The sequence below is a fragment of the Dermochelys coriacea genome, chromosome 2 (assembly GCF_009764565.3).
Source record: "Dermochelys coriacea isolate rDerCor1 chromosome 2, rDerCor1.pri.v4, whole genome shotgun sequence".
In the NCBI taxonomy this organism is placed as follows: domain Eukaryota; kingdom Metazoa; phylum Chordata; order Testudines; family Dermochelyidae; genus Dermochelys; species Dermochelys coriacea.
Genome location: NC_050069.1, coordinates 195,255,736 through 195,281,764, shown reverse-complemented (window position 1 = coordinate 195,281,764; position 26,029 = coordinate 195,255,736). Strand labels below are relative to the sequence as shown.

The window sequence follows — 26,029 nt, the reverse complement described above, 5'->3', positions numbered from 1 at the left end:
CTGGAGGATGGGGCTCTTAAATTATAAACTGCTTGGGGCAGGCATTGTGCCAGTCCTGACTTGGGCATCAAGTTCTTGAACTATAATTTGTCCACAAATGCTAACTTCTCTACCTTTGTCAACACTACCTTTCTTAATATTGCCCTTCACTGCAGCTCCAATGCTGGTAATAATAGTGCGGACAAGCTGCTGGAATTTTAAATGTCCTCTAGATCTGCTCTTTGCAAGGTTGGATGACTGAGGGTAAAATCGTGTATAGTACAGTTGAATCTCAGAGTTATGAATACCTCGGAAACTGAGGTTGTTCATAACTCTGATATGTTCGTAACTCTGAAAAAAAATGTTATGGTTGTAAACTTATAAAAACTTGCAACTGCACATTGACTTCATACAGCTTTGAAACTTTACTATGAAGAAGAAAAATGCTGCTTTCCCTTTATTTTTTTAGTTTACATTTAACATGGTACTGTATTTACTTTTTTGGGGGGGGGGGGTGTCTCTGCTGCTGCCTGATAGCATACTTCTGGTTCCAAATGAGGTGTGTGGTTGACTGGTCAGTTCGTAACTCTGAGATTCTACTGTAATGTTCCCATTTGTGTTAGAACAATGTTGGCAACTTAAGAAAAATGCTGATAGTCAGGTTGAGCATGAGCTCTTTATCCACATGCCTCTAAGGTAAGCAAAGCCAGCTTATCCTTCCACATAGAGTTATGCATTTTTCCTACATCTTTAATATTTGAAAAGTCTTGGAGAACTATTCAGTATTGCAATAGACTGATCCAATAGTCAGGCCAAAATGATTACATGCCTTATAATCAAGTGTACTTGAAGTATACTCAAATGTAAATTGAAGTGAGAATTATCTTGCTGTTGATAGGCTATTTCAGGGATCATCTTAAACTCAGTTTTAGGGCAACTATTCAGCATTTTATTACGAAAGGGTTGGTGAAGGGAAATCTAAGAAGCCATGGACAAGAAGGTATGCTGGACTTCTCTTCCCAATACCCCTGTTTAAAAAAAAAAAATAAATAAATAAAACTCCACACCATTTGACAGTATATAGAAGGTTAAACCTGATATGGCCCAGCATAACAGAATCTTCCCTAGGGACCACGATTCAGTTAAACCAGTCACTCAGTGGTGGACTCAAGCTAGATCCTAGAATAATTGTGTTCAAGCCAGACAAGTTTGTTGCAATTTGGATCTTATAAGGATTACAGATATGCCATTATTACGCATTTCAAACTTTAAAGGATACATTGTAAACAAAACCGTCGGATATGTGACTGAATGAAGTCAAAGTGTTCATCTCTGTAGTCATGTTCTTTTTCCAGGAGACTAATGGCATCACACTGTCAAATTAAAAAAAAACAACAAGCAAGCAATATTGCATGTTCAGCATCTTTTAAAAATAGCAATATTGTTACTCCTCCAGTTAGCAGATAAAAAACAAAAGAAAACCTATCAAGACATTTAATCACCTAAATGGAACAAATTAAGGAACACATTTTTGAACCTACAGCTGACGCAGGCAGCATTAAAACCAGCACTAAAGGCAGGGAGTTGCAACTGGCTATGGAATGGCAAGAATTGCAAGTTTTTCAGCTGCAGTGAAAGACTCACTAGAGGCCTGTACAGATACAAAAACATGTATCCACATCTGTGGATTTGCGGGGCTCTACACCGTGGCCAGGCTGCGGCTCCAAGAGGCACCCCCTGTCCCCGGCCGGAGCTGGGTTGGGGAGAGCCATGCAGGTAGTTGTGGGGAGCCTGGGTCACCCCACCTGCCCTAGGTGGGGGGCCTGATCAGCCCCCGGCTTGTGTCCCTGCCCTCCCAGGCTCCCAGCCCAGGGCAGATGGAGGGTCCGAACTTATATTGTTCCCATAATATAAGAACTAGGGGCCACCAAATGAAATTAATGGACGGTATGTTTAAAACAAATAAAAGGAAGTTCTTCTTTACACAGCACACAGTCAACCTGTGGAACTCCTTGCCTGAGGTTAGGCTAGAAGGCTAGGACTATAACAGGGTTTAAAAGAGAACTGGATAAATTCATGGAGGTTAAGTCCATTAATGGTTATTAGCCAGGATGGGTAAGGAATGGTGTCCCTTGCCTCTGTTTGTCAGAGGGTGGAGATGGATGGCAGGAGAGAGGTCACTTGATCATTACCTGTTAGGTTCACTCCCTCTGGGGCACCTGGCATTGGTCACTGTCAGCAGACAGGATAGTGGGCTGGATGGACCTTTGGCCAGCATGGCCATTCTTATGTTCTTTCTTATGAAATATTAATGCAGAAACACCTAAATTACTAACCAAAGAACTGAACTAAGTTTTTTTGCAATCCTCTCCATTTACAAGAGGGAGGTCAGAGTTCATGAAAATGAAGCCACTTACATATTTTAATGTGCCAAGTCAATTTTAACAAGTTCAGCAAGATGTGAAAATCCTGCCCAAAAGATTGAACTGTATTTGTGTAATTTGTTTTAAAGAAACCTTGATCAGGCTGTAGATGTGGTAATGGTGGCATTTTCTGTAGCCATGTCAGATTTATTTTGGAAAGCCTAGGCACATCACAGAGCTGTTTCTGTTAGCAGAAGTGAGCCAGTCAGTAATTAAATGAGAATTCAACTTCCTGGTCTGCGCGCTCATCTGTGTGCGCACTCACACACACAAAAAGGTGAAAATCTGCTTGACTAACAGATGTACCACGAGTATGAATCAGTCTCAAGGGATAACGATTTTGATATAGCTCAGAAGACATTTTTTGGGTTTTTTTTTTATTTGCAAAGTTTGGTTCTTCTGCTCTTGATACCAGTGTCTTTGAATACTATGCTCATTTTGCTTGATTAAATCAATCTTCAAAAGATTCACTAGAATTAGGATGATAAAGATGTTAACAAGGTATTTTTTTAATTTATAAATGGATGACCTGCCTATGATCAAGTACTGTCAGTTGCTTTTAGTTACATCTTATACATCTAACCTGAGGACATAAAAGTAAACCAATTATTAAGACTTCAGGAAAAAATCTAAAATTCGGAAATTCCTCACTTTAGAACGCTTGATTTGCAACCCTTAGTAATAATTAACGCTATGCTAAGTGGCCTCAGAACATTTACATGATTTTACCCTTATTTCAACTTTCTATATAGTAAAATTGACTCTTCTCCCAGAACTGGCATAATGTTTTGAACATATTTGAAGTAAAGGAATACCAACAATAGCATCTCATGTCTAGATATCTTTGTTTACTATCATCAACATTCAGAAAAGTGTTAATTCATTTCAAGGGAGAAAAACACCTAGGCTCTACAAAAAGCAGCTCTTAAAAAATTCTTATCAGGGAAAAACCAAAGTATTCAGAATGCAGAGTGCTTTCTTCAGTTTAGAAAAGCCAAATATTGCCAGCCACCCATAACCAGAAGCACACTTAAAATATGCAAAAACAATTCTAAAATTTGAAACAAACCTTTGTACAAACTACTACTACTGGAATGCCCAAGTTACATGTTAGTGTATCTGCACCCAACGGCAAAATCACACTGTCATCTTTGTCTTCCTGTATTGACATATTTCTTCTTTGTGGAGAAGCTGGAAAATCCTCTCCTGGTTCTATATATTCTTGAAAATCTCTTACCACTGAAATGAAAGAAAAATATTAATCTATAATGGCAGCCACTTATTATTTCAACAATAATTATTCCCATTGCCAAAATCCACTTACTGTACACTATACAGTAAGTGTTTGTTCATGTTTAAAAAGCTCAACAAAAATGCATGAAATGCTGTACAGTGCAGAAGAATACTAGTAAGTCTAGTATCTGATACATCCATGACTGGAAAGAAGCGTACAGCAAGACATTAAGTTTACTAAAGAATTATAAGAACACAGTCAATACACAGGACACTATAAATCCAACTACTGTTTAGATTCTACTGTGGAAGTGTCTAGAGGTCTCAGTTTCCCACTGCAATAGGCACTACACACCCTATGAATATGTAAGTTCTGCTCTTTGAGGCAGGGACTAAAGTATATCATGAGACAGAGTGGATATAAGCAGATGAGGGTGGATGGCAATAGTGAAAATTATGATTAGCAGAAGCAGCAGTATTCACAGCAGACAAGTTGCCTAGCTGTTGTGTTATGCCAGTGAAACTAAAATTAGGAATGGTCATCCAAATTTTTACATCTCTTTACAAATGCACAGTAACAAGCAACAAAAATAAAAGAGACTATACCACAGGAAGACAGTAATACGTCACTACTTTCACTACCGATAGAACAATTATCTGTTGTGTGTTGATAAAGTGAGCAAAACCCCTTCACCCGACAGACCACAAAGTAATTTCATTTTATTTTAGCCACTGTAGTGTTTAACACTATACCCGGAATATTTTAACACTATAGTAGGAAGGAGTGTCACTACAGAATTTTTCTATTATATCTGAAAGCCTAAACCAGACCATATTATTTGGGTGAATTACAAACTGTATGGATTAACAAAGTATAAAGAACTTCTACTAAACTCTACTGTTGAAACTCCTTTTTGTAAAGTTCACTGTGGTACAGAGAATAGCAGCTAGGGAACAGGCAGAATAGTGGTAGATAAAAAGATAAGAATTGTGTGTAGAGATTGAATTTTAGCAGTATAAATTTCACTTAAAACATTAAGAAAAGCTTAAGGCGGCATGACTAGACATTCCAAAGTTAGTAAGTAATAACACCATAAGGTTCACAAAAAAGAAAAGGAGTAATTGTGGCACCTTAGAGACTAACAAATTTATTTGAGCATAAGCTTTCGTGAGCTACAGCTCACTTCATCGGATGCATTCGGTGGAATTCACTTCATCGGATGCATCCGATGAAGTGAATTCCACCGAATGCATCCGATGAAGTGAGCTGTAGTTCACGAAAGCTTATACTCAAATAAATTTGTTAGTCTCTAAGGTGCCACAATTACTCCTTTTCTTTTTTGCAAATACAGACTAACACGGCTGCTACTCTGACAGTATAAGGTTGTAACCTCAACTCTACCCTCCTGCACACATGCAATAGTCTAATTACATAACCACATTTTATTCCTCAAACACACCATATTTTCTACAACTTTAGACATTCAAACTTCTCATTTTGTACATATGCATATTCTTTTCTTAAAGTTATGTATTTTACTAATTTTGTAAACACATTTTCACAACAGCCACACAGCCTGCTTTAGCTGCATTTCAGAGAGCAAGATGGTTAATTATGAGACTAATTTCATGAAAATTTGCTGGTACAGCAGTACATTATAATTCACAACTATGAGCTTGTTATTCATACCCTTTGACTACTGTTCTCTTATGTTATTCAATTACATTAAAATTCTCTGGGTGAAGACAAAGGGAAAAACTAGGGTCAACATCTTGGTAGGGGTATAGACTATCGAATCAGGAGGAAGACATGGATGAGGCATTTCTAGAACAAATAGCACATACCCAAAACACAAGACATGGTTAGTAATGGGGGATTTTAATCTACCCAGGTATCTGCTGGTACAGTAATATGGCAAAATAATCTCCTATGAGTTCTTGAAAAGAAAAGGAGTACTTGTGGCACCTTAGAGACTAACAAATTTATTAGAGCATAAGCTTTTGTGAGCTACAGCTCACTTCATCGGGTGCAGCTCACGAAAGCTTATGCTCTAATAAATTTGTTAGTCTAAGGTGCCACAAGTACTCCTTTTCTTTTTGCGAATACAGACTAACACGGCTGCTACTCTGAAACCTGTCATTTTGAGTTCTTGGAATACATTGGAGTCAATTTCTTATTTCAGAAGGTGGAGGAAGTAACTAGGGGGAACCCATTTTAGACTTGATTCTGATTAACAGGGAAGCACTGGCTGTGAATCTGAAGTTAGAAGGGAATTTAGATGAAAGTGATCATGAAATGATGATTTCATGATTCTAAGAAAACCGAGTCAGAGTAGCGGAATAAGGAAAATGGACTTCAAAAAACTGAACTTTAACAAACTCAGAGAACTGGTAGGTAGGGTCCCATGAGAAGCATACCAAGGGGGAAAAAGGACTTCAGGAAAGCTGGCGGTTTCTCAATGAGATAATATTAAAAGCACAATAGCAAACTGTCCCATTGAGAAGGAAAAATAGAAAGAATAGTAAAAGATCAATTTGATTCCACCAGGAGCTCTTTAATGACCTGAAAATCAAAAGGGAATCCTACAAAAAATAGGAACATGAACAAATTATAGAGGATGAATAAAATAGAATAGCGGAAGCACATAGGGACAAAAACAGAAAGGCAAAGGCACAAAATGAGTTACACCTATCAAGGGACATAAAAGGCAACAAGATAGATAAGGTACTATAATACACATCTGCCCTGATATAACGAGATCCAATATAACACGAATTTGGATATAATGCGGTAAAGCAAAAATGGTTTTCTGTCTCATCTACAACATTGGTTCTCAAACTGGGGGTTGCGACCTGGTTATGTGGGGTGTTGCAAGCCCTGAACACAGCAGGGGCACGCGGCTGTGAGCCCCGACCCCGGGCTTGATATGAAGATCGACATCAGATGCGTCCTTTCTAAAACACGAAGAATAAAAATTCGTGTGTCAAATACTGTATTAATAACGGAAATGCTTGAGGCCAAAATAAGTTCGATATAACGCGTTTTCACCTATAACGTGGAAAGATTTTTTGGCTCCCAAGGACCACGTTATATCAGGGTAGAGGTGTATATTAGGACCAAACAAAAGATGAAGGAAAGCGTAGGTCCACTATATAGCAGAGAAGGAGAGCTAATTATGGATAGTTTCAAGAAGGCTGAGGTGTTAAATCCCTATTTGATTTCAGTCTTCACTAAAAAGAAGATGCTTAATACAATATTATTCAGTAGGAAGGAACACAAGCCAGAATACAGTAAGAAGATGTTAAAGAATATTTAGGTAAATTAGATGTATCCAACTCAGTAGGCCCTGATGAAATTCACTCTTGGGTACTTAAGGAACTAACTAGCTAAAGCAATCTCAGAACCAATAGCTATTATCACTGAGAACTCATGGAGGACAGGTGAGGTCCCAGAGACTGAGGAAGGGGAAATGTAGTATATTAAAAAGGGGAACAAAAAGAATCTACCAAGTTATAGACCAGTCAGCCTAGCTTCACAATACCTGGAAAGATACTGGAATAAATTATTAAACAATCAGTTTGTAAGCACCTAGAGAATAATGTTATAAAGAACAGCCAGCATGGATTTGTCAAGAGCCAAACATGCCAAAGCACCTAATCTCCTTCTTTCACAGGGTTATAGGCGTAGTGGATGGGGGTAAGCAGTAGATGCGATATATCTTGATTTTAGTATGGCTTTTGACATAATCCCAACATGACACTCTCACAAGCAAACTAGGGAAATGTTGTCTAGATGAAATTACTACAAGGTGGAAGTACTACTGATTGAAAGACCATAATCAAAGTAGTTACCAATTGTTTGCTGTCAAACGGGGGGGGGGGGAGAATGTATCTAGCAGGGTCCCACATGGGTCTGTCTGGTACTATTCAATACTTTTATTAATGGAGTAGAGAGTAGGTTTATGGAGTAGAGAGTAGGTTTATAAAATTTGCAGATGACACCAAGCTGGGAGGGGTTGCAAGCACTTTGGAGGATAGGATTAGAATTCAAAATGACTGACAAATTGGAGAATTGGTCCTAAATCAATAAGATGAAATTCAGTAAAGACAAATGCAAAGTGCTTCACTTAGGGAAAAAATATCAAATGCACAAATACAAAATGGGGGAATAACTGGCTAGGCAGTAGTACCATTTAAATGGATCTGGGGGTAAGAATGGATCACAAATTGAATAAGAGTCAAAAAACAAAGTGTGATTCAGTTGCAGAATGATACTAAACTTTTTTTGCGATGTATTAACAAGAGTGTCTTAAGTAAGACATAGGAGGCAACTGTTTCACTCTACTTGGCACTGGTGAAGCCTCATCCAGAGTACCGTGTGCAACTTTGTGCACCACTCTTTAGGAAAGAGAGGGACAAAGTGGAGAGTCCTGAGGAGGGCAACAAAAATGATAAAGGATTTAGAAAATCTGATTTATGAGAAAAGGTTAAAAAAACTAGTCTTAAGAAACCTGTAACAGTCTTCAAATATGTTCAGCGCTGTTATGAAGAGGACAGCGATCAACAGTGGACACGGAGAACAGAAGGTAGGACAAGTAGCAATTGACTTAATCTGCAGCAAGGGAGATTTAGGTTCAATATTAGGAAAAAACAACTATAAGGATGGTTAAATACTGGAATAGGCTTCCAAGGGATGTTGTGGAATTCGTCATTAAAGGTTTTTAAGAAAAGGTTAAACAAACACCTGTCAGGGATGACCTAGGTATACATGGTTCTCTCTAAGTATGGGGTGGGCTTGGCTAGTTTATGAATAGTTTGGATAGTTTATTGAGGTCCTTTCCAGCTCTACGTTTTTATGATTCATTTATTGTATATCATAAGTATCGATTACAGTGTGTTTTTCATGTAAATGAGTTTCATGGACTGTAAGGTATATAGTAGAGTACATACACACAACAAATGACTCAACTTGAGAAATTATGTATGATCAGGTAATTAAAGGCTACAATAATAAATATGCTCAAGGGACATAATGAAGGCTGCATAGTAAAAGCTTACTCAATTCCTTACTTGCCATGCAAACTTTTTTTTTTTTTTTTTAAAACTGATTTCCCTAGATTCTTCCCACATCCCAATTCCATCATTTGGAGCTATTTAGTGGACACTACCAAAATGCCTTGTCTCACACACCTTTCATGTTCACAAAAGGGAGAACTTCTCCTGCAAACACAGGGGCTGTGGAGAACGTGCTTTCACACTTCTTAAGACCACCAGAGTAAAGTCCCTCCTCCGGAAGAAATTGAGAGCTCCATAAGGCTCCTGCTCCAGCTATAGACCTGCTAGATGGAGTCTTGCTCATCTGCAGTCCTACATTCCTTAGCAGGTCTGAACTATGGTGACTCTAGACAGGTCAGATCTTATGGAAGGGGGGCATGGGTGCCATTGAAACAACCCAGGATTTGCATGGAAAAGCACTATGACCCAAGCACGATATTTTTTTTTTTAAACAGGAACTTGCTGGAGCTTTACATCATTGTACTTCGAGCCCAGGATTAACATTTTTTCTATGTGAAACCATTTCAGGGGCTCTTTGGCCTCCCAAGCCTCATCTCCAAGATGAGCTAGCTTTTCTCCTACTCTCTCCTGTGGCCTTTGAGAGCCTGAAAGAAAGCTGCTCTGCTGTGAAGTTCTTAGAGTACATCTTCATGCAAACTCATACTCCTTCTCAAGTCTTGCCCCAAACCATCCTCCTGTCTATATAAAATCCTCTCACTCAAGCCTGGTGGTTCTTTCAACCTAGGTTAGCTGGCTCATCTGGGAATATAGGCTAAAATCCAAGTGAGGCTTCACTTGGGCTGATAACCCACCACTTTCCAGTGAGGATGCAACCTAATCACTCAAGTGCTGACAGTCCTCAAATTCCTGCCCACAATTCCCTCTGTGTCCCCAGAAGTTACAGACAAGTTCTCCAGGGAAAGAATGAGTGCAGTTCAACTTACTGCAGCACAATGGGATAGCCCCTAGAAGTCCGAGTGATACACATACATGAATGCAGCACCAGTGAGGAGAGTAATTTGAATATGGCTTTGCAGTGTTGTTGCTCACACCTGAGTTAGGCTGACCCAGGTGCTAATCACTCAAGTTAGCTCTGCAGAGAAGAGACACACTTACGCTACACCTGTACAGCAATTAAACACCTACAGCTGGTCTGGGTCAGCTGACTGGGGCTTGCGGGCAGCTACAGGACGGAAAAACTGATGTGTAGCTGTTCGGGCTCAGGCAATTGTGGGATCCCGTGGGGGAGTGGAAGGTCCCAGAGTCCAGGCACCAGCCCAAGTCCAAATGTCTTCATGGAAATTTTTAAGCCCCACAGCCCAAGCCCCGCAAGCCTGGGTCAACCAACCCGGGCAAGCCGCGGTCTTTTATCCCAGTGTAGATGTACCCTTAGAATGTTCAGCAATGGAACCAATGTCTGCAGAAGAAGAGCTCATTTCTTGTTCCTATAGCAGAACCTTAGGAGGGCCACAAGAGCCCTCTCTCAACACTTTACATCTTTTGCATGGATGGAGGGTAGGGCTTCTAATAAGCCCTGGCCATAGACTAACCTAAGCATATCCTATAGTTCACTTTTTGCTATGCAGCTAGAGTTAGTCATGTATGTATGACAGTCCTCCTTCACTGCACATTATGAATTTTGCAAGAAATTTTTTTTGAAAGCCTCACATCATGCATGTATATTTCAAACTAGTAAGATCTTTGAATCTAAACTAAGTTTCACTGGCATATTCAAAGATATTTCTGAGCTAAACTCCTACTCCACATTTTTAATACAGTAGGAAAGCCTTCCCTATATGCCCCCTTCCCCGCACTAAGAAATGGTTGAGCTGTTTCATTTATTTAAAAAAACAACAAACAACAAAAAACAAAAAACCCACACACATTCACCTTAAATAAAAAACATGAATTTTACATCAGTAGATGCAAGTTCCAGGAAGCGACTGAAAATAGTAGGAGAATGGAAGCATTTAACTAAAGCAGTCACTATTACTCTTGCTATAATAAAAGTATGGGATCCACTAACATAGGGATAACAATGTCTGCTGACAAGAATCCATTTTTAAATATACATGTTCAAGTTTCCTCTACAACAGAGGTCCCCAAACTGTCGGGTGTCCCCCCTAGGGGCAACGAGGAACATTCAGGACAGTGGGGGGGCCTCCTATGGGGGCAAGCAGGGAGCGCCACCCAGCCTCGCTGTGGCCCAGCTCCACACCTGACCATCCCCAGCCTCTCTGGGCTCTGCACCTGGCAGGGGCCCTGCTGCCAACCCCCACCATGGCCCAGCTGCAGCTCCGGTCCAGCCCACCCCCAGCCTTGGCCCCTGGCCACAGCTCTCTTCCCAGCCTGGGCCAGAGCGGCACAGCACCCCAGCTGCTGGCACCCACCCAGCCCGGCTGCGGCTCTGCTCCCGCCCCCAGCCTTGACCCCGGGCCGCAGCTCTGTTCCTGTCCCTATTCCTGCCCCCAGCCTCGGCCCCATCCCCATCTCCAGCTTTGGCCCCCTTACTGCTGTCCTTCCCACTCCCCACAGAGCCATGGCCCCACTCTTGGCCTTGGCTCTACGGGGGCACTGACGGGGCAGAAGGGCTGCAATCCTCAAAAGTTTGGAGACCACTGCTTTACATTTTAAATTGCTCATAATTCTCAGACACTTCTGGAAATGAAATTTTCCATTGTCTTATTCAATTTTAAAAGATTTTTTTTTTTTTTTTTTGAAAAGAGAACACAAGTACAACTAATTCATCCATCTGAATAGGAAAGCAGGGTAAAAGCTTTCCTCATATGTTCTACCTTTGTAACTCATTTCCAGCTTCAGTTGTCTATGTTTGAGGACTATAAAATAAAGCCAGTGAGGAAGAAAAAATAACCTAAGAAAATTAGTTCAATATTTTTAAGACTACGAGTGCTAAAACTGAGCACATGAACTTTAGGAATTATTTTTAACTAGTATTTTATGACACCCTTACCTTATAATGATTTAAGAAACATGTTGCCCTAGTTAAAGGCTGCCCAACATTGTCATTCTCTTAAAATATAAAAAAAGAATATCAAAACACAAAAACTAATGCTACTGAAATTGACAAATCAAGTACACAAGTCAGGAAAAATCTAAAGATCAAAGTTTTTAAACACAATGTTAACAGGGTCTTTTCCCCCCGTTAAATGAAAATCTAATTTCCCTAACTTGTGTACTTTATTTCTCTTTCTGAATGTAAAATGATACATCACTTAATACAAAAACCCAGATGATGTGAGAAGAACTAGTTAGGCCATATCTGGACATCAAAACCACCATTTAAAGATTATAATTAATGTGTAAATACTATTTCCCCTAATTTATTGCAACTTCCTAGCTCAGTTAGAACATGCAGCCCTATCCTGAAGATAGTAACTCAATATAACTAACAAGCTAAATGAGTAGTAAATAGAAGTTTTGAAGGCAACTGAAAGGCTAGATACTAAAAAGGCAATCAAGCAAACACAAGAACCAGATGTGCTCAATAAAGAAGCACTAAAGAAATCAGGCAAAATTTATTTTTCAGATGGAACACTTTATAGCCTTTCAGTGACATTCACGCAGTAAGGGACACTATTAGGTAATCAGAGGCAAAGACTCCAGCATTATTTTACTTGAGGCAGCGAACACTTGCCTCCATAATACGTCCAACCAAAGAATAAGACCAGATCCTGGAGCTGGTTTTGGGCTCCTCTATAAAAAAAATCAGAACCCACTAAGCCAGTCCTTTAAGAAAATCCTTGAAGGAATGATTGAATGTGACTCTCAATGAAAATCCATCCTTATACAAAGCCTCTATAGATATTTAACACAATATATAAACGAGTAGTCCGTCTTAACATTTAACTTTAAGGTTTCAATTCCAGAACTGGGTCAACTATTGCAGTACTGTACACTTTAGCAAAGCACAGTTCTACCTAAAAAGGATGATCTAGCTGTTAGGGGCCCTTAACCTAGGACTGGGAGCATCTTTGGGTTCAAATCTCTGCTCTGCCACAGCTTCCTGTACCCACTGTGAGCATAGTCACTTTAGGCCCAGATTTTTTAAATGTTTTTAGGCACTGCTCCACCTGGTGTTGAAACATCTAACTGACTTAGCAGCTGATGCTCACCAGCACTAGTGCTATCAATGATGCAAAGTTAATGTAAACAGGACTCCGGCATTTTTACTACATCATGAAAGCCTGAACAGAGACATCATTGGTTCAAAATTCTCTAGTGTAGACAAGGTCTTTGAGCAAATACAATTAATATTACCCAAGTGACGAAGGCGGAAACAGTGCCTGTGTGCTGCCTTTTAACCCCAATGCCTGATATCTACCTAGCTCTGCAGTCTGAACAGAAACTACAAAACAAAAATTTTGAAGAGCAAGGCTTTTAGAAGTTACAACTTTTATGCTAATTCAAAGTTTTTCTAAACAGAGAAATATTACTCCTGCATTGAAGGTACTTTAATAGAACAATTTAGATAACCTAACTCAGGATAGTTACTTTACTGAATTTCCAAGAATAAAACTAACAGTCTACATCGGAAGTTAAATAGCTCAAAAAAGCATTAAGTATATTTAATTTCAACAGTTTCTATGTTTTAAAATACTCACACTTTTGTTCCATTTCTTTCATTTCTTCAGGAGGAATTTTTAATTTGTCAATATGCTCTCTTACAACACTTGCCCACTTTTGTAAGGAATCCAATGCAGTCCAAGGCCTAGACATGTCTACGACCAGCATAACCAGAGTGTCCTTTAGGAGTTAGCCTCCATTGCAAATTTAAGGAGACCTTTATGATACAGGTCACCATCCAAAATCCACACATTACATCTTGTTGATCTGTAATAAAAAGTAGGAAAATATAAGAAACTAAAATCTGTAAGTATCCTTTTAAAATATAGTTTATTGGATCATAATTAGTATATTAGAATTGTGTTGACAATTTTACTAATATCAGATTTCTTAGCTCCTTGTCTCCATGAGACTATATGTAAAACCAAGGAACATGCACCATCTTTGCATACTCTGTCTGCAATTTATCAGCCAACAAATTGTTTTTTTTAAAAAACTTCCCCAGAGCAAGTTCCTGAAAGTGAAAACACATTACCTCAACATAATACTTGGCAAATTCTGTAACATTTTACATCTGCAAGTACTTTAAAATGTTAGTCTTCAGAGTACTAGTGTAAAGCAAGTATTACAGTAAGAGAATATTTAGGCCTTCAGTGCTCAAAACTATCAGCTGTCCCTTAAGAGTTGAGCTAGATCAGGGCTGAAGGATCACTTTTACATCCCTGCTTTGAGCAGCCACAATCCAATATGGCTCCCTGTAATGTCTCTGCTTCTCTATTTGGCTAAGTCTACACTACCACGGTAAGTCGACCTACGCTATGCAATTCCAGCCATGTGAATAGTGTAGTTGGAGTCGACGTACCTTAGGTCGAGTTACCGCAGGGGGTCGACAGTTCTTACCACACTCTTCTTGTCAGGGGTACAGTACCAGGGTCAACTGGAGAGCGACCTGCTGTCGATCTGATGGGTCTTCACTAGACCTGCTAAATCGACTGCCAGTGGATCGATCTCAGAACGTCAATCCCGGCTGTAGTGTAGACATAGCCTTCTCTATGATACCCATAAGTACTAAGGAGAGTGTGTGCCATGGCATGATGTGCCCAAAAGGGCAGAAACAGTACCAGGCCTTGCAAAAGGTGGAATTACAGGAAACAGAAACCTGATTTTTTGCAGGGGGAAAAGAGAAATGGACAGGAATACTTTACAGCTAGTCCCCTGCAAAAAATACAAAATATCCCTCCCAAAAATATTTATGCTCTTAAGTTTAATATAAACATTCATTTTTAATTACATTTTTCCTCCGGTGAGTCATTTAAAAGTGTTGGAACGTAAAATGAGGGCAGTTTTCCTTAAAAATCTTGTTTTTAGTACTCATTAAGAGAGTGTTGGTTTGACAACACTGGAAACGGAGCATTGTTTATTCACATAACAGGTAAATACAGCATAGTCAGAAGCACAAACTTCATATCACTTATCCAGCGTGTCTCATCCATCTTCCTCCTCTCATCCCCACTGGCTCAATCTCACCTTTGTGGTTACCCTTATCCCTTTACAGTTCCCCACCACTTCTGCCTACTTTTCTCCTCTCTACCTTGAGCTTCCCACTCCTCCCTCCAGCGAAAATCTAAGTCCCACATCAGCAACCTTGTGCCCTCTGGTGACATTTACCCAAATCCTGGCCCTTTCTTCATTCCCACCCACTCCACCTTGCATAACCATTCTCCACCACCCCTCTCATACCACCATTCTTAATCTCACACCCATCCTCCTCCTCCATCTTTTCTCGAGATATCTAGAAAGATCACAGTAATCTCTGACTGATGCTCTGTACCTCAGGGGAACACCCAGCACCCCCATGTTCATCCTTATAAAATGATTGTGTGGCCTGCCCCCAAATAGAAGTCAAACTACACCTATGCCCAATGCCCTGGCCCAAGGCCCCTGTACCCCCACTGAGCCCTGGAGTTTTTACAGCATGTTGAGGGGGGCCTCAGAGAAAATAAAAGTTTGAACACCCCGATCTACAGTCCACCCATCAGCCTCTCCCACTGATTTTGACTCTTGGATCTCCATCTCCTCTCCTCACCATCTTCCACACTGATCTTCCATGAATTCAGCTTCCATGTTGACGACCCAATCCAACCCTTTAACTACACATTTCCTTGATCTCAACTCTTCATTCAAACTGCAGCCTTGGTTCAATGCTCCCACTCATTAAAATGACATTTCACTGGACTTTGTCTTCACCAAGGACTGCTTTCTATTATCTGTTACCAAATTCCCCCTCTCTGATCTGATCTCCTACTCTTTTTCAGCACTGTCCATCAGCCACCTCACTACCTCAACCTGTCACTACCCAGGACCTCCATTCCATCAGTGCTAATGACTTTTCCATCCGCTCCCAGCACCCCCTTCCCTTTTTTCCATTAATATGGTTGTTTATTCTCTCCATGCTTCCCACCCTTAACTTTTGCGCTCCTCTTGTATTGCAAGGTCTGCCCTGCCAACCCCTCTGGATCGCTCCCAACATTTGCTTCCTCTGCTCCTGCTCTTGCTATGCAGAGCATCTCTGGAGAAAGTCCCATGACCAGTCTGACTTTATCCACTATGAATTTCTCTTCCTTCCTGCTATCTTTCTAGCTAAAACAGCTCTACTTTAACTTAATTGAATCCCATGCCCACAATCCCAGCTGCCTTTCTGCCACCTTTGACTTATTCCTCAAAACCTCTCCCTCTTCCAATTCTCTCTCTGCACAGGATCTCACCAATTTCTTCCAGGGGAAAGTTAACAAAATGTGTGACCTTCCCCTCCCCTTGGATTGTCTTCACTTCCCCTCCTACAATGCTCCTCTTCCATCACATACGCAGAAGTATTTTGTCTGCTCGCCTCTAAACCATCCACTTCCTGTAGTAACCCCATCCCACCCCCCCACGACAACTCGCATCCCCACGTTAACCTCTTGCTCTTCTCTGGCTCTTTCCCCGCACAATACAAGCATGTGTAAGTCTCTCCCATCTTAAAAAAGCCATCATTGACCCCATTTGTCTCTCCAATTACTGCCACATTTTCATTTCATCTCTAAATTCATTGAATACACTGTCTACAATTGCTGTCAGTAGTTCCTCTCCTCCAATTCCATCCTAGACCCACACCAAACCTGCTTCTTGTATTGAAACAGTCCTCACCAAAATCTACAAAAACCTCTTCCTCAAAGCTCAGAACCCAGACTCCACTCTTATCCTCCTTGACCCCTAATCCACCCTTGATGCTACTACCAACCATGCCATTTCTGAAATCTTGTCCTCTTCTGGTTCTCTTCCCACCACTCTAATCACTCCTTCAGTATATCCTTTCAGGATCCTCTTCAACCCTCCTCCAAATTTCTAGGGAGATTCCACAAGACTCTGACCTTGGCTCCCCATTTCTTCTTCCTCTACACCTTAACCCTGGGTAATCGCATCCACAAACACAAATTTAACTATTCTCTCTATGCTAATGACTCTCAGATCTACCTCTCTACTCCAAACCTGTCTCCTTTTGTCCAAACTAAAATCTCAGCCTTTCTTACAGCTCCTCAGGGATGTCTAGCTATGAGCTCAAACTCTATATGGCTAAAACAGACTATTATTCATTTCCCCCCCCACACACACACACATTCTCCTCTTTTCTCAATCACTGTAGACATCACCTGCCTGTCACTCAGGACTGTAACCTGGGTGTAATCTTTGATTAGGACCTCACTCTAGCCTCATTTCCAGGCTACCCCTAAATTTTTCAATTTCTTTCTGCATAACATCTTGTGGACATGGCCTTTTCTATCCATCCAGGCTCTCATCTCACACCTCAATTACTGCAATTTCTTCTCTCTGAAACTAACAAATGCAATCTTTCTCCACTCATCTATGCAGACTGCTGCTCCAAAAATAATTTTCCTAGCCCATCATTTTGAACATGTCACTCCTTTCCACCCCTTCACTGGCTCCCCCTACTAATTCATTAAACATAAGCTACCTGTGTTCACTTTCTTGGCTCTTCACATCCTATCCCCACCCCACTCTCATTCACTACTGAAATGTCACTTCCTGCCTCCTATCCCCATAATGCCAGCCTACATCGCCCACTTGTTTGAAAATTCCAAGTAAGTATCTTCCTGTTTTGTTCCAGGCTGCCCCTCATGCTTGGGGCACGATCTTTAAACCACGATTTGAGGACTTCAATAGCTCAGACATAGATGAGGTTTTTCGCAGGAGTGGGTGGGTGAGATTCTGTGGCCTGCGCTGTGCAGGAGGTCAGACTAGATGATCATAATGGTCCCTTCTGACCTTAGTATCTATGAATCCACAAATCTATCTCAGTTTCCCACATCAAATCTCCTTAGAACTATCCTATGCCATGAGGTCTACAAAATATTTGACACCTAGGCTACTGATGTGCTGAGACTACTGTCTACCATGCTGACAAATACTATCTCGTTGTTTCCTCACACTTTCCTGTTGGTCTGTTGTCTCATCATATATTGTAAGCTCTTTGAGGCAAAGACCATCTTTTTGTTCTCTCTTTGTATAGCACCTAGCTTAATGGGGACCTGGTCTTTCATCAGGGCTCCTAGGAGCTATAGTAATGCAGATAATAAGTATTCTAAAGACACACCACCATTCTATCCCTGACAGTCTAAACAGAGGGTACCCATCATGATGGTTTCTGTTATGCAGACACCTGTTTATTGGAAATTAGACACACGTTTTGCATAAACAAAACTGCCACTTGAAGGTAAGTGTTACTAAAGGCCTGGAATAAATTTGAGCAAGTGATCTAGGAAATTAAAAATTCCATATCCCCATTAAAATCTTCTCACTGCTGCAGATACACAATTGATACTTACCATCTCTATCTTCATCATGCACATTTAAGTACAAGTATTCCATTCCTCTTCCTTTCTTGTACTCCTCTATTCCTTGAAGTTTGCCTATTAAGCTAGTTTTTCCTGCACCATCTTCTCCTAGAAAAAGACAAAGTTAATATAGATCAAATCTCTGAGTAAATAATGTTACCTAATTACAGCTTCTTTTCGAGAAAAGTGAAATATCAGGTAACAATGGGAGTCACTCAGCTAGAAACTCATGCAATCTGAAAACATGGGTGTTCGATTTATTCCAAACATATGCATCAGCCTCAACAAATACTAATCATGTCTATTTATATTATTAATATATTTACCACCATTGTTTTCTACTGTAGAATTTTTAACTTTCCTCTTATTTCCCAGCTTAAACAACATTTTCAGAGCATTGCACAATCACTAACTATTTTTAAGTTACATTTTGATATTCAATATGGTTTAAGTCCACAAAAGCCTAGGATTTCAATTCAATCCATGAGAATGCACAGCATGATGACAGGGTTCAGTTGGGACTTGCTAAAACTATTTGACTATCATTGTAGGACAAAATTCCTGAAGTCTGCCCTGGTGGCAAAAACCTAATTCTGTAATGTATGTCTGATGCAGAACTAGCAAATAATGGAGATAGTGTTCAGTGATTGAGGAAGCATATTCCTTATCTTGTGTACTGAATGTATCAGTGGTCCCAGAAAACAACGTATGTGATCATGAAACTAGACTGAAACAGAATGCTTATGATTTTCTGGATCCCAGCCTAGAGAGCACCCTCCTGTAGGCTAAAGGATGCTCTGATGGGAAAGAGCAAGCCAGCAGGCAGGCAGCTCACAAGGTCTGGTAGTATACACACAGTGCAGCTGAAATGGTCTGAAAATAAAGGAAGAGTAGAAAAATAAATCTTTTGCATGTGCACAAGAAGGAATTATAATCACATTATAAAGCAATCCATTTTTTCATGGAGAGCACAAAAGGCATCTCTCTGACCCGAGGAGTGTTCCTATGCATGCCACTGAAATAGCAAAGACAGCATTTGGAGCTATAGTTGGCTTTTCACATCCTGCTAGAACAAGGTGGGCAAACTTTTTGGCCCAAGGGCCACATCTGCGTATGGAAATTGTATGGTGGGCCATGAATGCTCACAAAATTTTTGGGATCCAGGGTTGGGATCCAGGAGGGGGTGAGGGCTTTGGGGTTGGGTCAGAAATGAGGAATTCAGGGTGCAGGAAGGGACTCTGGGCTGGAGCAGGGGGTTGGACCACGGTGGGGGGGGTGGTGAGGGCTCTGGCTGGAGGTGCAGGCTCTGGGGTGGGACTGGGGATGAGGGATTTGGGGTGCAGGAGGTGCTCCAGGCTGTGACCGAGGGGTTTAGAGGGGGATCAGGGCTGGGGCGCAGGAGGTGCTCCAGGCTGTGACCGAGGGTTTAGAGGGGGATCAGGGCTGGGGCACGGGAGGGAGTCAGGGGTGCAGGCTTCGGGCAGCGCTTACCTCAGGAAGCTACCGGAAGCAGCGTCATGTCCCTCCTCCACGCTGCCGCATCTGGAGGTGCCGCACCTGCAGCTCTCACTGGCCGCAGTTCCCAGCCAATGGGAGCTGCAGGGGCGGCGCTTGAGGCAGGGGCAGTACACAGAACCCCCTGGCTATCCCTAAACATAAGAGCCGGAGGGGGCACGTCCCGATACTTCCAGAAACCGCACAGAGCTGTGGCACACACACACACACACACACACACACAGCAGCCGCCGACCCCACTGCCCAGCTCAAGTGCGGGAGCGAGGCAAGCCCCAGTCCCTGCTGTGACGCTCTGTACCTCGGGGGAACACCCAGCACCCCCATGTTCATCCTTGTAACATGATTGTGTGGCATCCAATGCAAAGTTTGTCATGTTGGGTGTCTTCGGAAGACTCATGATGCACTGAGCATAGTTGTTATAGTGATGTTATAGCAACTGTTGCAGGTTATAATTTCATGTATGTAGTTATGAGGCTGAAAATGCATCCTCATGGCTTAAAATAAGCCCAGGAAATATCTCTCCAAGAGCAGAGAGGCAGTTCACACCTCATCAGGGAAGGTATGGAACAAACCCAGGCCAGCCTCACAGGAACAAAGGACACCAGTCTGGGCAGCAACAAAAGAATCTGTTAGACTCTCGAGGGAGTCACCCCCCTTCTTTCGGTCATTTTGGACTGCGATGAGGTAATGCTCATCTGACTCTGAAAGGGGGTGGGGGGCAAAGCCAAGAGGGAAGAAAGGGCATAATAAAAGGGAGAGACATTTGTCATGCTCTCTCTCTCTACCACCTACATCTAGAAACACCACATCAAGCAACTGAAGTGATGACCAAAGGGGAGAGCCTGGCTTAAGGACAACTAGCCAGCCTGTGGTGAGATGCATCTAAGTTTGTAAGGGCACAGAAAGTGTTAAGATCAGCTTAGAATGCGTTTTGCTTTTATTTCATTTGACCAAATCTGACTTGTTATGCTTTGACTTATAATCACTTAAAATTTATCTTTGTAGTTAATAAATCTGTTTATTCTACCTGAAGCTGAGAGTTTAGTTTGAAGTGTGTCGGAGATTCCCTTTGGGATAACAAGCCTGATACATATCAATTTCTTTGTTAAATTGACAAACTCATAAATTTGCAGTGTCCAGTGGGCATAACTGGACACTGCAAGACGGAGGTTCCTAGAGTTGTGTCTGGGACTGGAGATATTGGCTGGTCATTCGGTTGCACAATCCAAGGAGCAGCTTACATGCCAGAGGCTGTGCGTGAACAGCCCAGGAGTGGGGGGTTACCACAGCAGAGCAGGGTAAGGCTGGCTCCCAGAGTCAAGGGTTGGAGTGACCTAGTAGATCACCAGTCCAGATAACACCAGAGGGAAACATCACACCCACTCCGCAGCGGAAGCTCGAGAACCGGATTAAGTCGGCTGGTGGGCCAGATGTGGCCTGTGGGCCATAGTTCGCCCACCCCTGAGCTAGAATGAGGTTTATGTTTAATAGCCAACTTGTTGTCTACTCACGAGAACAAAAGAACCCTATTTCAAACAAAGCATTGTGGACAGCAGTATGATAGCATGGAACACTACTCGGGTAAGAATCTAGTAGTGTCACATTTGTTTCTTTTATCCTTATTTTATAAAGCCGGGGGAAACTTCGTCCCCTGAAAGACCTAGAACACAGCTTTAGAACAGATTACTGTTGTGACATCTTCCTTCCTACCCACTTCTAGACAAAATATAAAATTATTTTAGTGTTTCCTATCACTATGCCCAAGATTTAAGTGTTTATTCTAATTGATTATCATTGTAGATGTGCCTAATGCCCAAAAAGGTGATGTTCTCTTCATTCCCTCACAGTAGCTATGCATCCCAAAGAAGCCTGAAGGTCCAATGAGCCTTGCAGCATGATCCTACGAATACAATTGGTTCAAATGCTGCCAGTGATTATTCTCAATAAATTAGTTTCCCCATCTCAGGGATATAGTTATAAGAATCAGTATTATGGAAGTGCCACTTGAAGTTCCATAGTTAAAGTCGTATTGACTTTTGCACACAAAGCAGGCATTAGTCATTTTTTTACACTGTCTTCTAGATGTACATCCTTCCCAAAATTACAAGCTCTTACTTGAGAGTACAAAATGAATTTTGAGAATTTACAAACAAACATTAACTGGTTTATAAGTTAAAATGAAAAATGGATCCTTTAAAAAAAATATAGCACTCTGGACCAGATTTTTTTTGTCCCAAATTATCTTAATGTCATAACAGATTCTTCAAGCTTCCCACATATAGTTAACATTCACAAACTCTTGTGCATTGACGGCATGTGAAGATTTTTTTTTTTTTACGACAGTCATTTTGCCATTATACTTCATAATGAAAAATTCTCATTCACCAGGGATTGACAAATGTTCTTTTACACAGGATTTTGTGGCTACATTTATACACCACAGAATAGTGAGACAGTGCATTTTAGTCATTTATCTTAGGACTGTCTACACTTACAGGGATCGACACTGCTGCAATCGATGAACTGGGGATCGATTTAGCTTGTCTAGTGAAGACCCACGAAATCGACAGCAGATTGCACTCCTATTGACTCCAGTACTCCACCGGAATAAGAAACATATTGTAAGTTGACGGGAGAGCATCTCCCATCGACGCAGTGCGGTGTAGACACTGCAGTAAGTCGACCTAAGCTACGTCGACTCCAGCTATGTTATTCATGTAGCTGGAGTTGCGTAACTTAGGTCGACTTACCTCCGTAGTGTAGATAAGGCCTTAGTTACAAAGGGATTTCAAAACTTACCCCAAAAAGAAAAGGAGTACTTGTGGCACCTTAAAGACTAACAAATTTATTAGAGCATAAGCTTTCGTGAGCTACAGCTCACTTCATCGGATGTATTTGGTGGAAAAAACAGAGGAGAGATTTATATACACACACAGAGAACATGAAACAATGGGTTTATCATACACACTGTAAGGAGAGTGATCACTTAAGATAAGCCATCACCAGCAGCAGGGGGGGGAAGGAGGAAAACCTTTCATGGTGACAAGCAAGGTAGGCTAATTCCAGCAGTTAACAAGAATATCAGAGGAACAGTGGGGGGTGGGGTGGGAGGGAGAAATACCATGGGGAAATACTTTTACTTTGTGTAATGACTCATCCATTCCCAGTCTCTATTCAAGCCTAAATTAATTGTATCCAGTTTGCAAATTAGTTCCAATTCAGCAGTCTCTCATTGGAGTCTGTTTTTGAAGCTTTTTTGTTGAAGTATAGCCACTCTTAGGTCTGTGATCGAGTGACCAGAGAAATTGAAGTGCTCTCCAACTGGTTTTTGAATGTTATAATTCTTGACGTCTGATTTGTGTCCATTCATTCTTTTACGTAGAGACTGTCCAGTTTGGCCAATGTACATGGCAGAGGGGCATTGCTGGCACATGATGGCATATATCACATTGGTAGATGCGCAGGTGAACGAGCCTCTGATAGTGTGGCTGATGTGATTAGGCCCTATGATGGTATCCCCTGAATAGATATGTGGACAGAGTTGGCAACGGGCTTTGTTGCAAGGATTCGTTCCTGGGTTAGTGGTTCTGTTGTGTGGTGTGTGGTTGCTGGTGAGTATTTGCTTCAGATTGGGGGGCTGTCTGTAAGCAAGAACTGGTCTGTCTCCCAAGATCTGTGAGAGCGATGGCTCGTCCTTCAGGATAGGTTGTAGATCCTTGATGATGCGTTGGAGAGGTTTTAGTTGGGGGCTGAAGGTGATGGCTAGTGGCGTTCTGTTGTTTTCTCTGTTGGGCCTGTCCTGTAGTAGGTGACTTCTGGGTACTCTTCTGGCTCTGTCAATCTGTTTCTTCACTTCAGCAGGTGGGTATTGTAGTTGTAGGAATGCATGATAGAGATCTTGTAGGTGTTTGTCTCTGTCTGAGGGGTTGGAGCAAATGCGGTTATATCGTAGCGCTTGGCTGTAGACAATGGATCGAGTGGTATGATCTGGATGAAAGCTAGAGGCATGTAGGTAGGAATAGTGGTCAGTAGGTTTCCGATACAGGGTGGTGTTTATGTGACTATCGCTTATTAGCACCGTAGTGTCCAGGAAGTGGATCTCGTGTGGACTGGTCCAGGCTGAGGTTGATGGTGGGATGGAAATTGTTGAAATCATGGTTTCCCCAGTGAGTCAAGTCATGTGAAATTTATAACTTTGAAGTTTGGTTTTAGTTTTGTGCCAAAAGAAGTTTAAGAATTTTTCCACTTTTATAAAAGTCCTGCTTATCTAATTAACCTTTTGGGATGAAAAACTAAGACCAAAAGGAAAAATTGAGAAATGTTAGTCAAGTAAGAACAGGGAATTACAACTGAAGTGAAGTTGCATCTTTCAGTTTTGATAGTGCAAAAGCCAAAATATCGCTGATATTCCACTGCTTCTAAATTTAGCAAAAAGCAGAGCCATTTATCCAAAAATGCAATTTCGTCAGATTTTACAACTTCAAAAAGTCTGATTGTTTTCTTCCCTGTGAGGATTTCTATTTTGTTGTATAGCAGCTAGTTCTCCTAATTAAAATTTTTGTATGCCACAGAAAGAGTTCAAGCTTCCCTCACCATTTGTGAATGGAGTACCCATGGCTACATTCTTTGTTGCAAATTTTCAGCTGGGCTTCATAAATTTGTCACTCATGAACAAATGGCAAGACTTTCTATTACAAGCTGCTACGCAAGCATATATGCTGCTGAAGTTGCTTTAATTTTGCCAAGATTTCTTTGAATGATTCATTCTGTCATATTGCCTTCTGTGAAAAGGTAGCTTCACTTGTCTGTCAGAAAAGGTGGTGGCACAGGAGGCTTCATGATAATTATTTTAAAGAAGTCATTTAGTTTCACTAGTTTTAGAGCACTCTTTACTTAGGGACAATCAGCTACTGTTCTTGAATGCTATTTTTGTTTGCTTTAATGCCATACTAGTAGTGAAGGCTATTAGATGTTGTCCACACTAGGAAAATTTAAACATTCTTCTTCACCACTGCAGCTCCAACTGTACTAGCAACAAAATAATCTGTAGTTTAGACATGTTGCAGATATTTACTATGTCATGAAAACATTCTCTGAACACTTGAGCAGTCTACACTACTAGCATTTATACAATCTCTACCACCAGCGATACTTTTGATGGAAGTTGCTACGCTTCAGCCATTTTTCTCCTGCACAGACAAGATTTCAGAACCTTCTTTCTACAGACATTTTATTTTATACCATAAAGGGGATAAGCAAGCACTGTACAAAAGCTACACCCTATTCCTGAAACCCTAAAGTCACCTCTACAATGTTAAGCTTCAGTTGAACTCAAGGAATAGCATGAACTAGTGTTTTATTTTTACTCTTACTCGAGCTCTCGAATAATTTTGTCTTGAATTAGAGTAGATATAGAAAAGTCTATGGTAACTGGCACAGCACAAGAAAACAGTTTTATGGGGAAGTGGGAGGAGCAATTTTCTTCATAAAAGACTTACAGAAACAACAACAAAAAATTAAATAATTGTGTCTTCCATCAGAATTTAAAAATATTTTTCATTTTCCACTTGAAAATGCTTCCACCTTATCCATGGAGACTTTTACTAAACATCCACCCATTTTTCAAATTGAATTATTTGGAGGGTGAATCATTAGCAAGAAATAACTTGTGTAACAATTATATTTGCTACAGGGCCTCATATGAGGTCAACTCCCAGTTAATTCATCTTGTTTAGTTGTGTCTTGTTAGTCTTCTTAAAGAAAACGGAATGCTCTATCTACAAACCAAAAAAGGCATATTTATACTGTATTCTTTAAATGTGTGACCATTTAAATTTGAGTACTTGTATCATTTTCTACTTTGATGGAGATTAGTGGTAAATATAATATGCTTGGAAAGTCAAGTGAGTATCAAATGCTTAAAGGTAACTTGCACTAGTAAGTGATCAGAACACTGACAGTGCAACCAATACACCTCTACCCTGATATAATGTGACCTGATATAAATCAAATTCGGATATAATGTGGTAAAGCAGCGCTGCGGGTACGGGGCTGCGCGCTCCGACAGATCAGCGCGTCAGCGTGTCTGGCTCCAACACGCTGCTCTGAGCAGCATGTTAAGGGTGCCAGGCCGGGGCCAAGTGGTTGGATAAGGGGCAGAGGGTCTCGGGAGGCGGTCAGGGGACAGGGAGCAGGGGGGGGTTGGATGGTTCAGAGGTTCTTGGGGTAGGGGTTGGTCAGCGGGCTGCTGAATAGTGGTGTGGGGAGTCCTGGGGGCCTGTCAGGGGCGGGGTATGGATAGGGGTTGGGGCAGTCAGGGGTACAGCGAAGCTGGGAGGTTAGACGGGT

General features: G+C 41.2%; 1 protein-coding gene across 1 annotated transcript in view; it reads right to left on the bottom strand.

The window, feature by feature from the left end:
* The window catches only part of DYNC1LI1 (dynein cytoplasmic 1 light intermediate chain 1), a 54,691-nt gene that overhangs the window by 17,413 nt on the left and 11,249 nt on the right, over positions 1-26,029 (bottom strand). Inside the window, 5 exon segments of the mRNA XM_038391086.2 lie at positions 1,259-1,352; positions 3,472-3,641; positions 13,313-13,462; positions 13,465-13,541; positions 18,154-18,274. Coding sequence (XP_038247014.1) covers positions 1,259-1,352; positions 3,472-3,641; positions 13,313-13,462; positions 13,465-13,541; positions 18,154-18,274 — 612 coding nt within the window.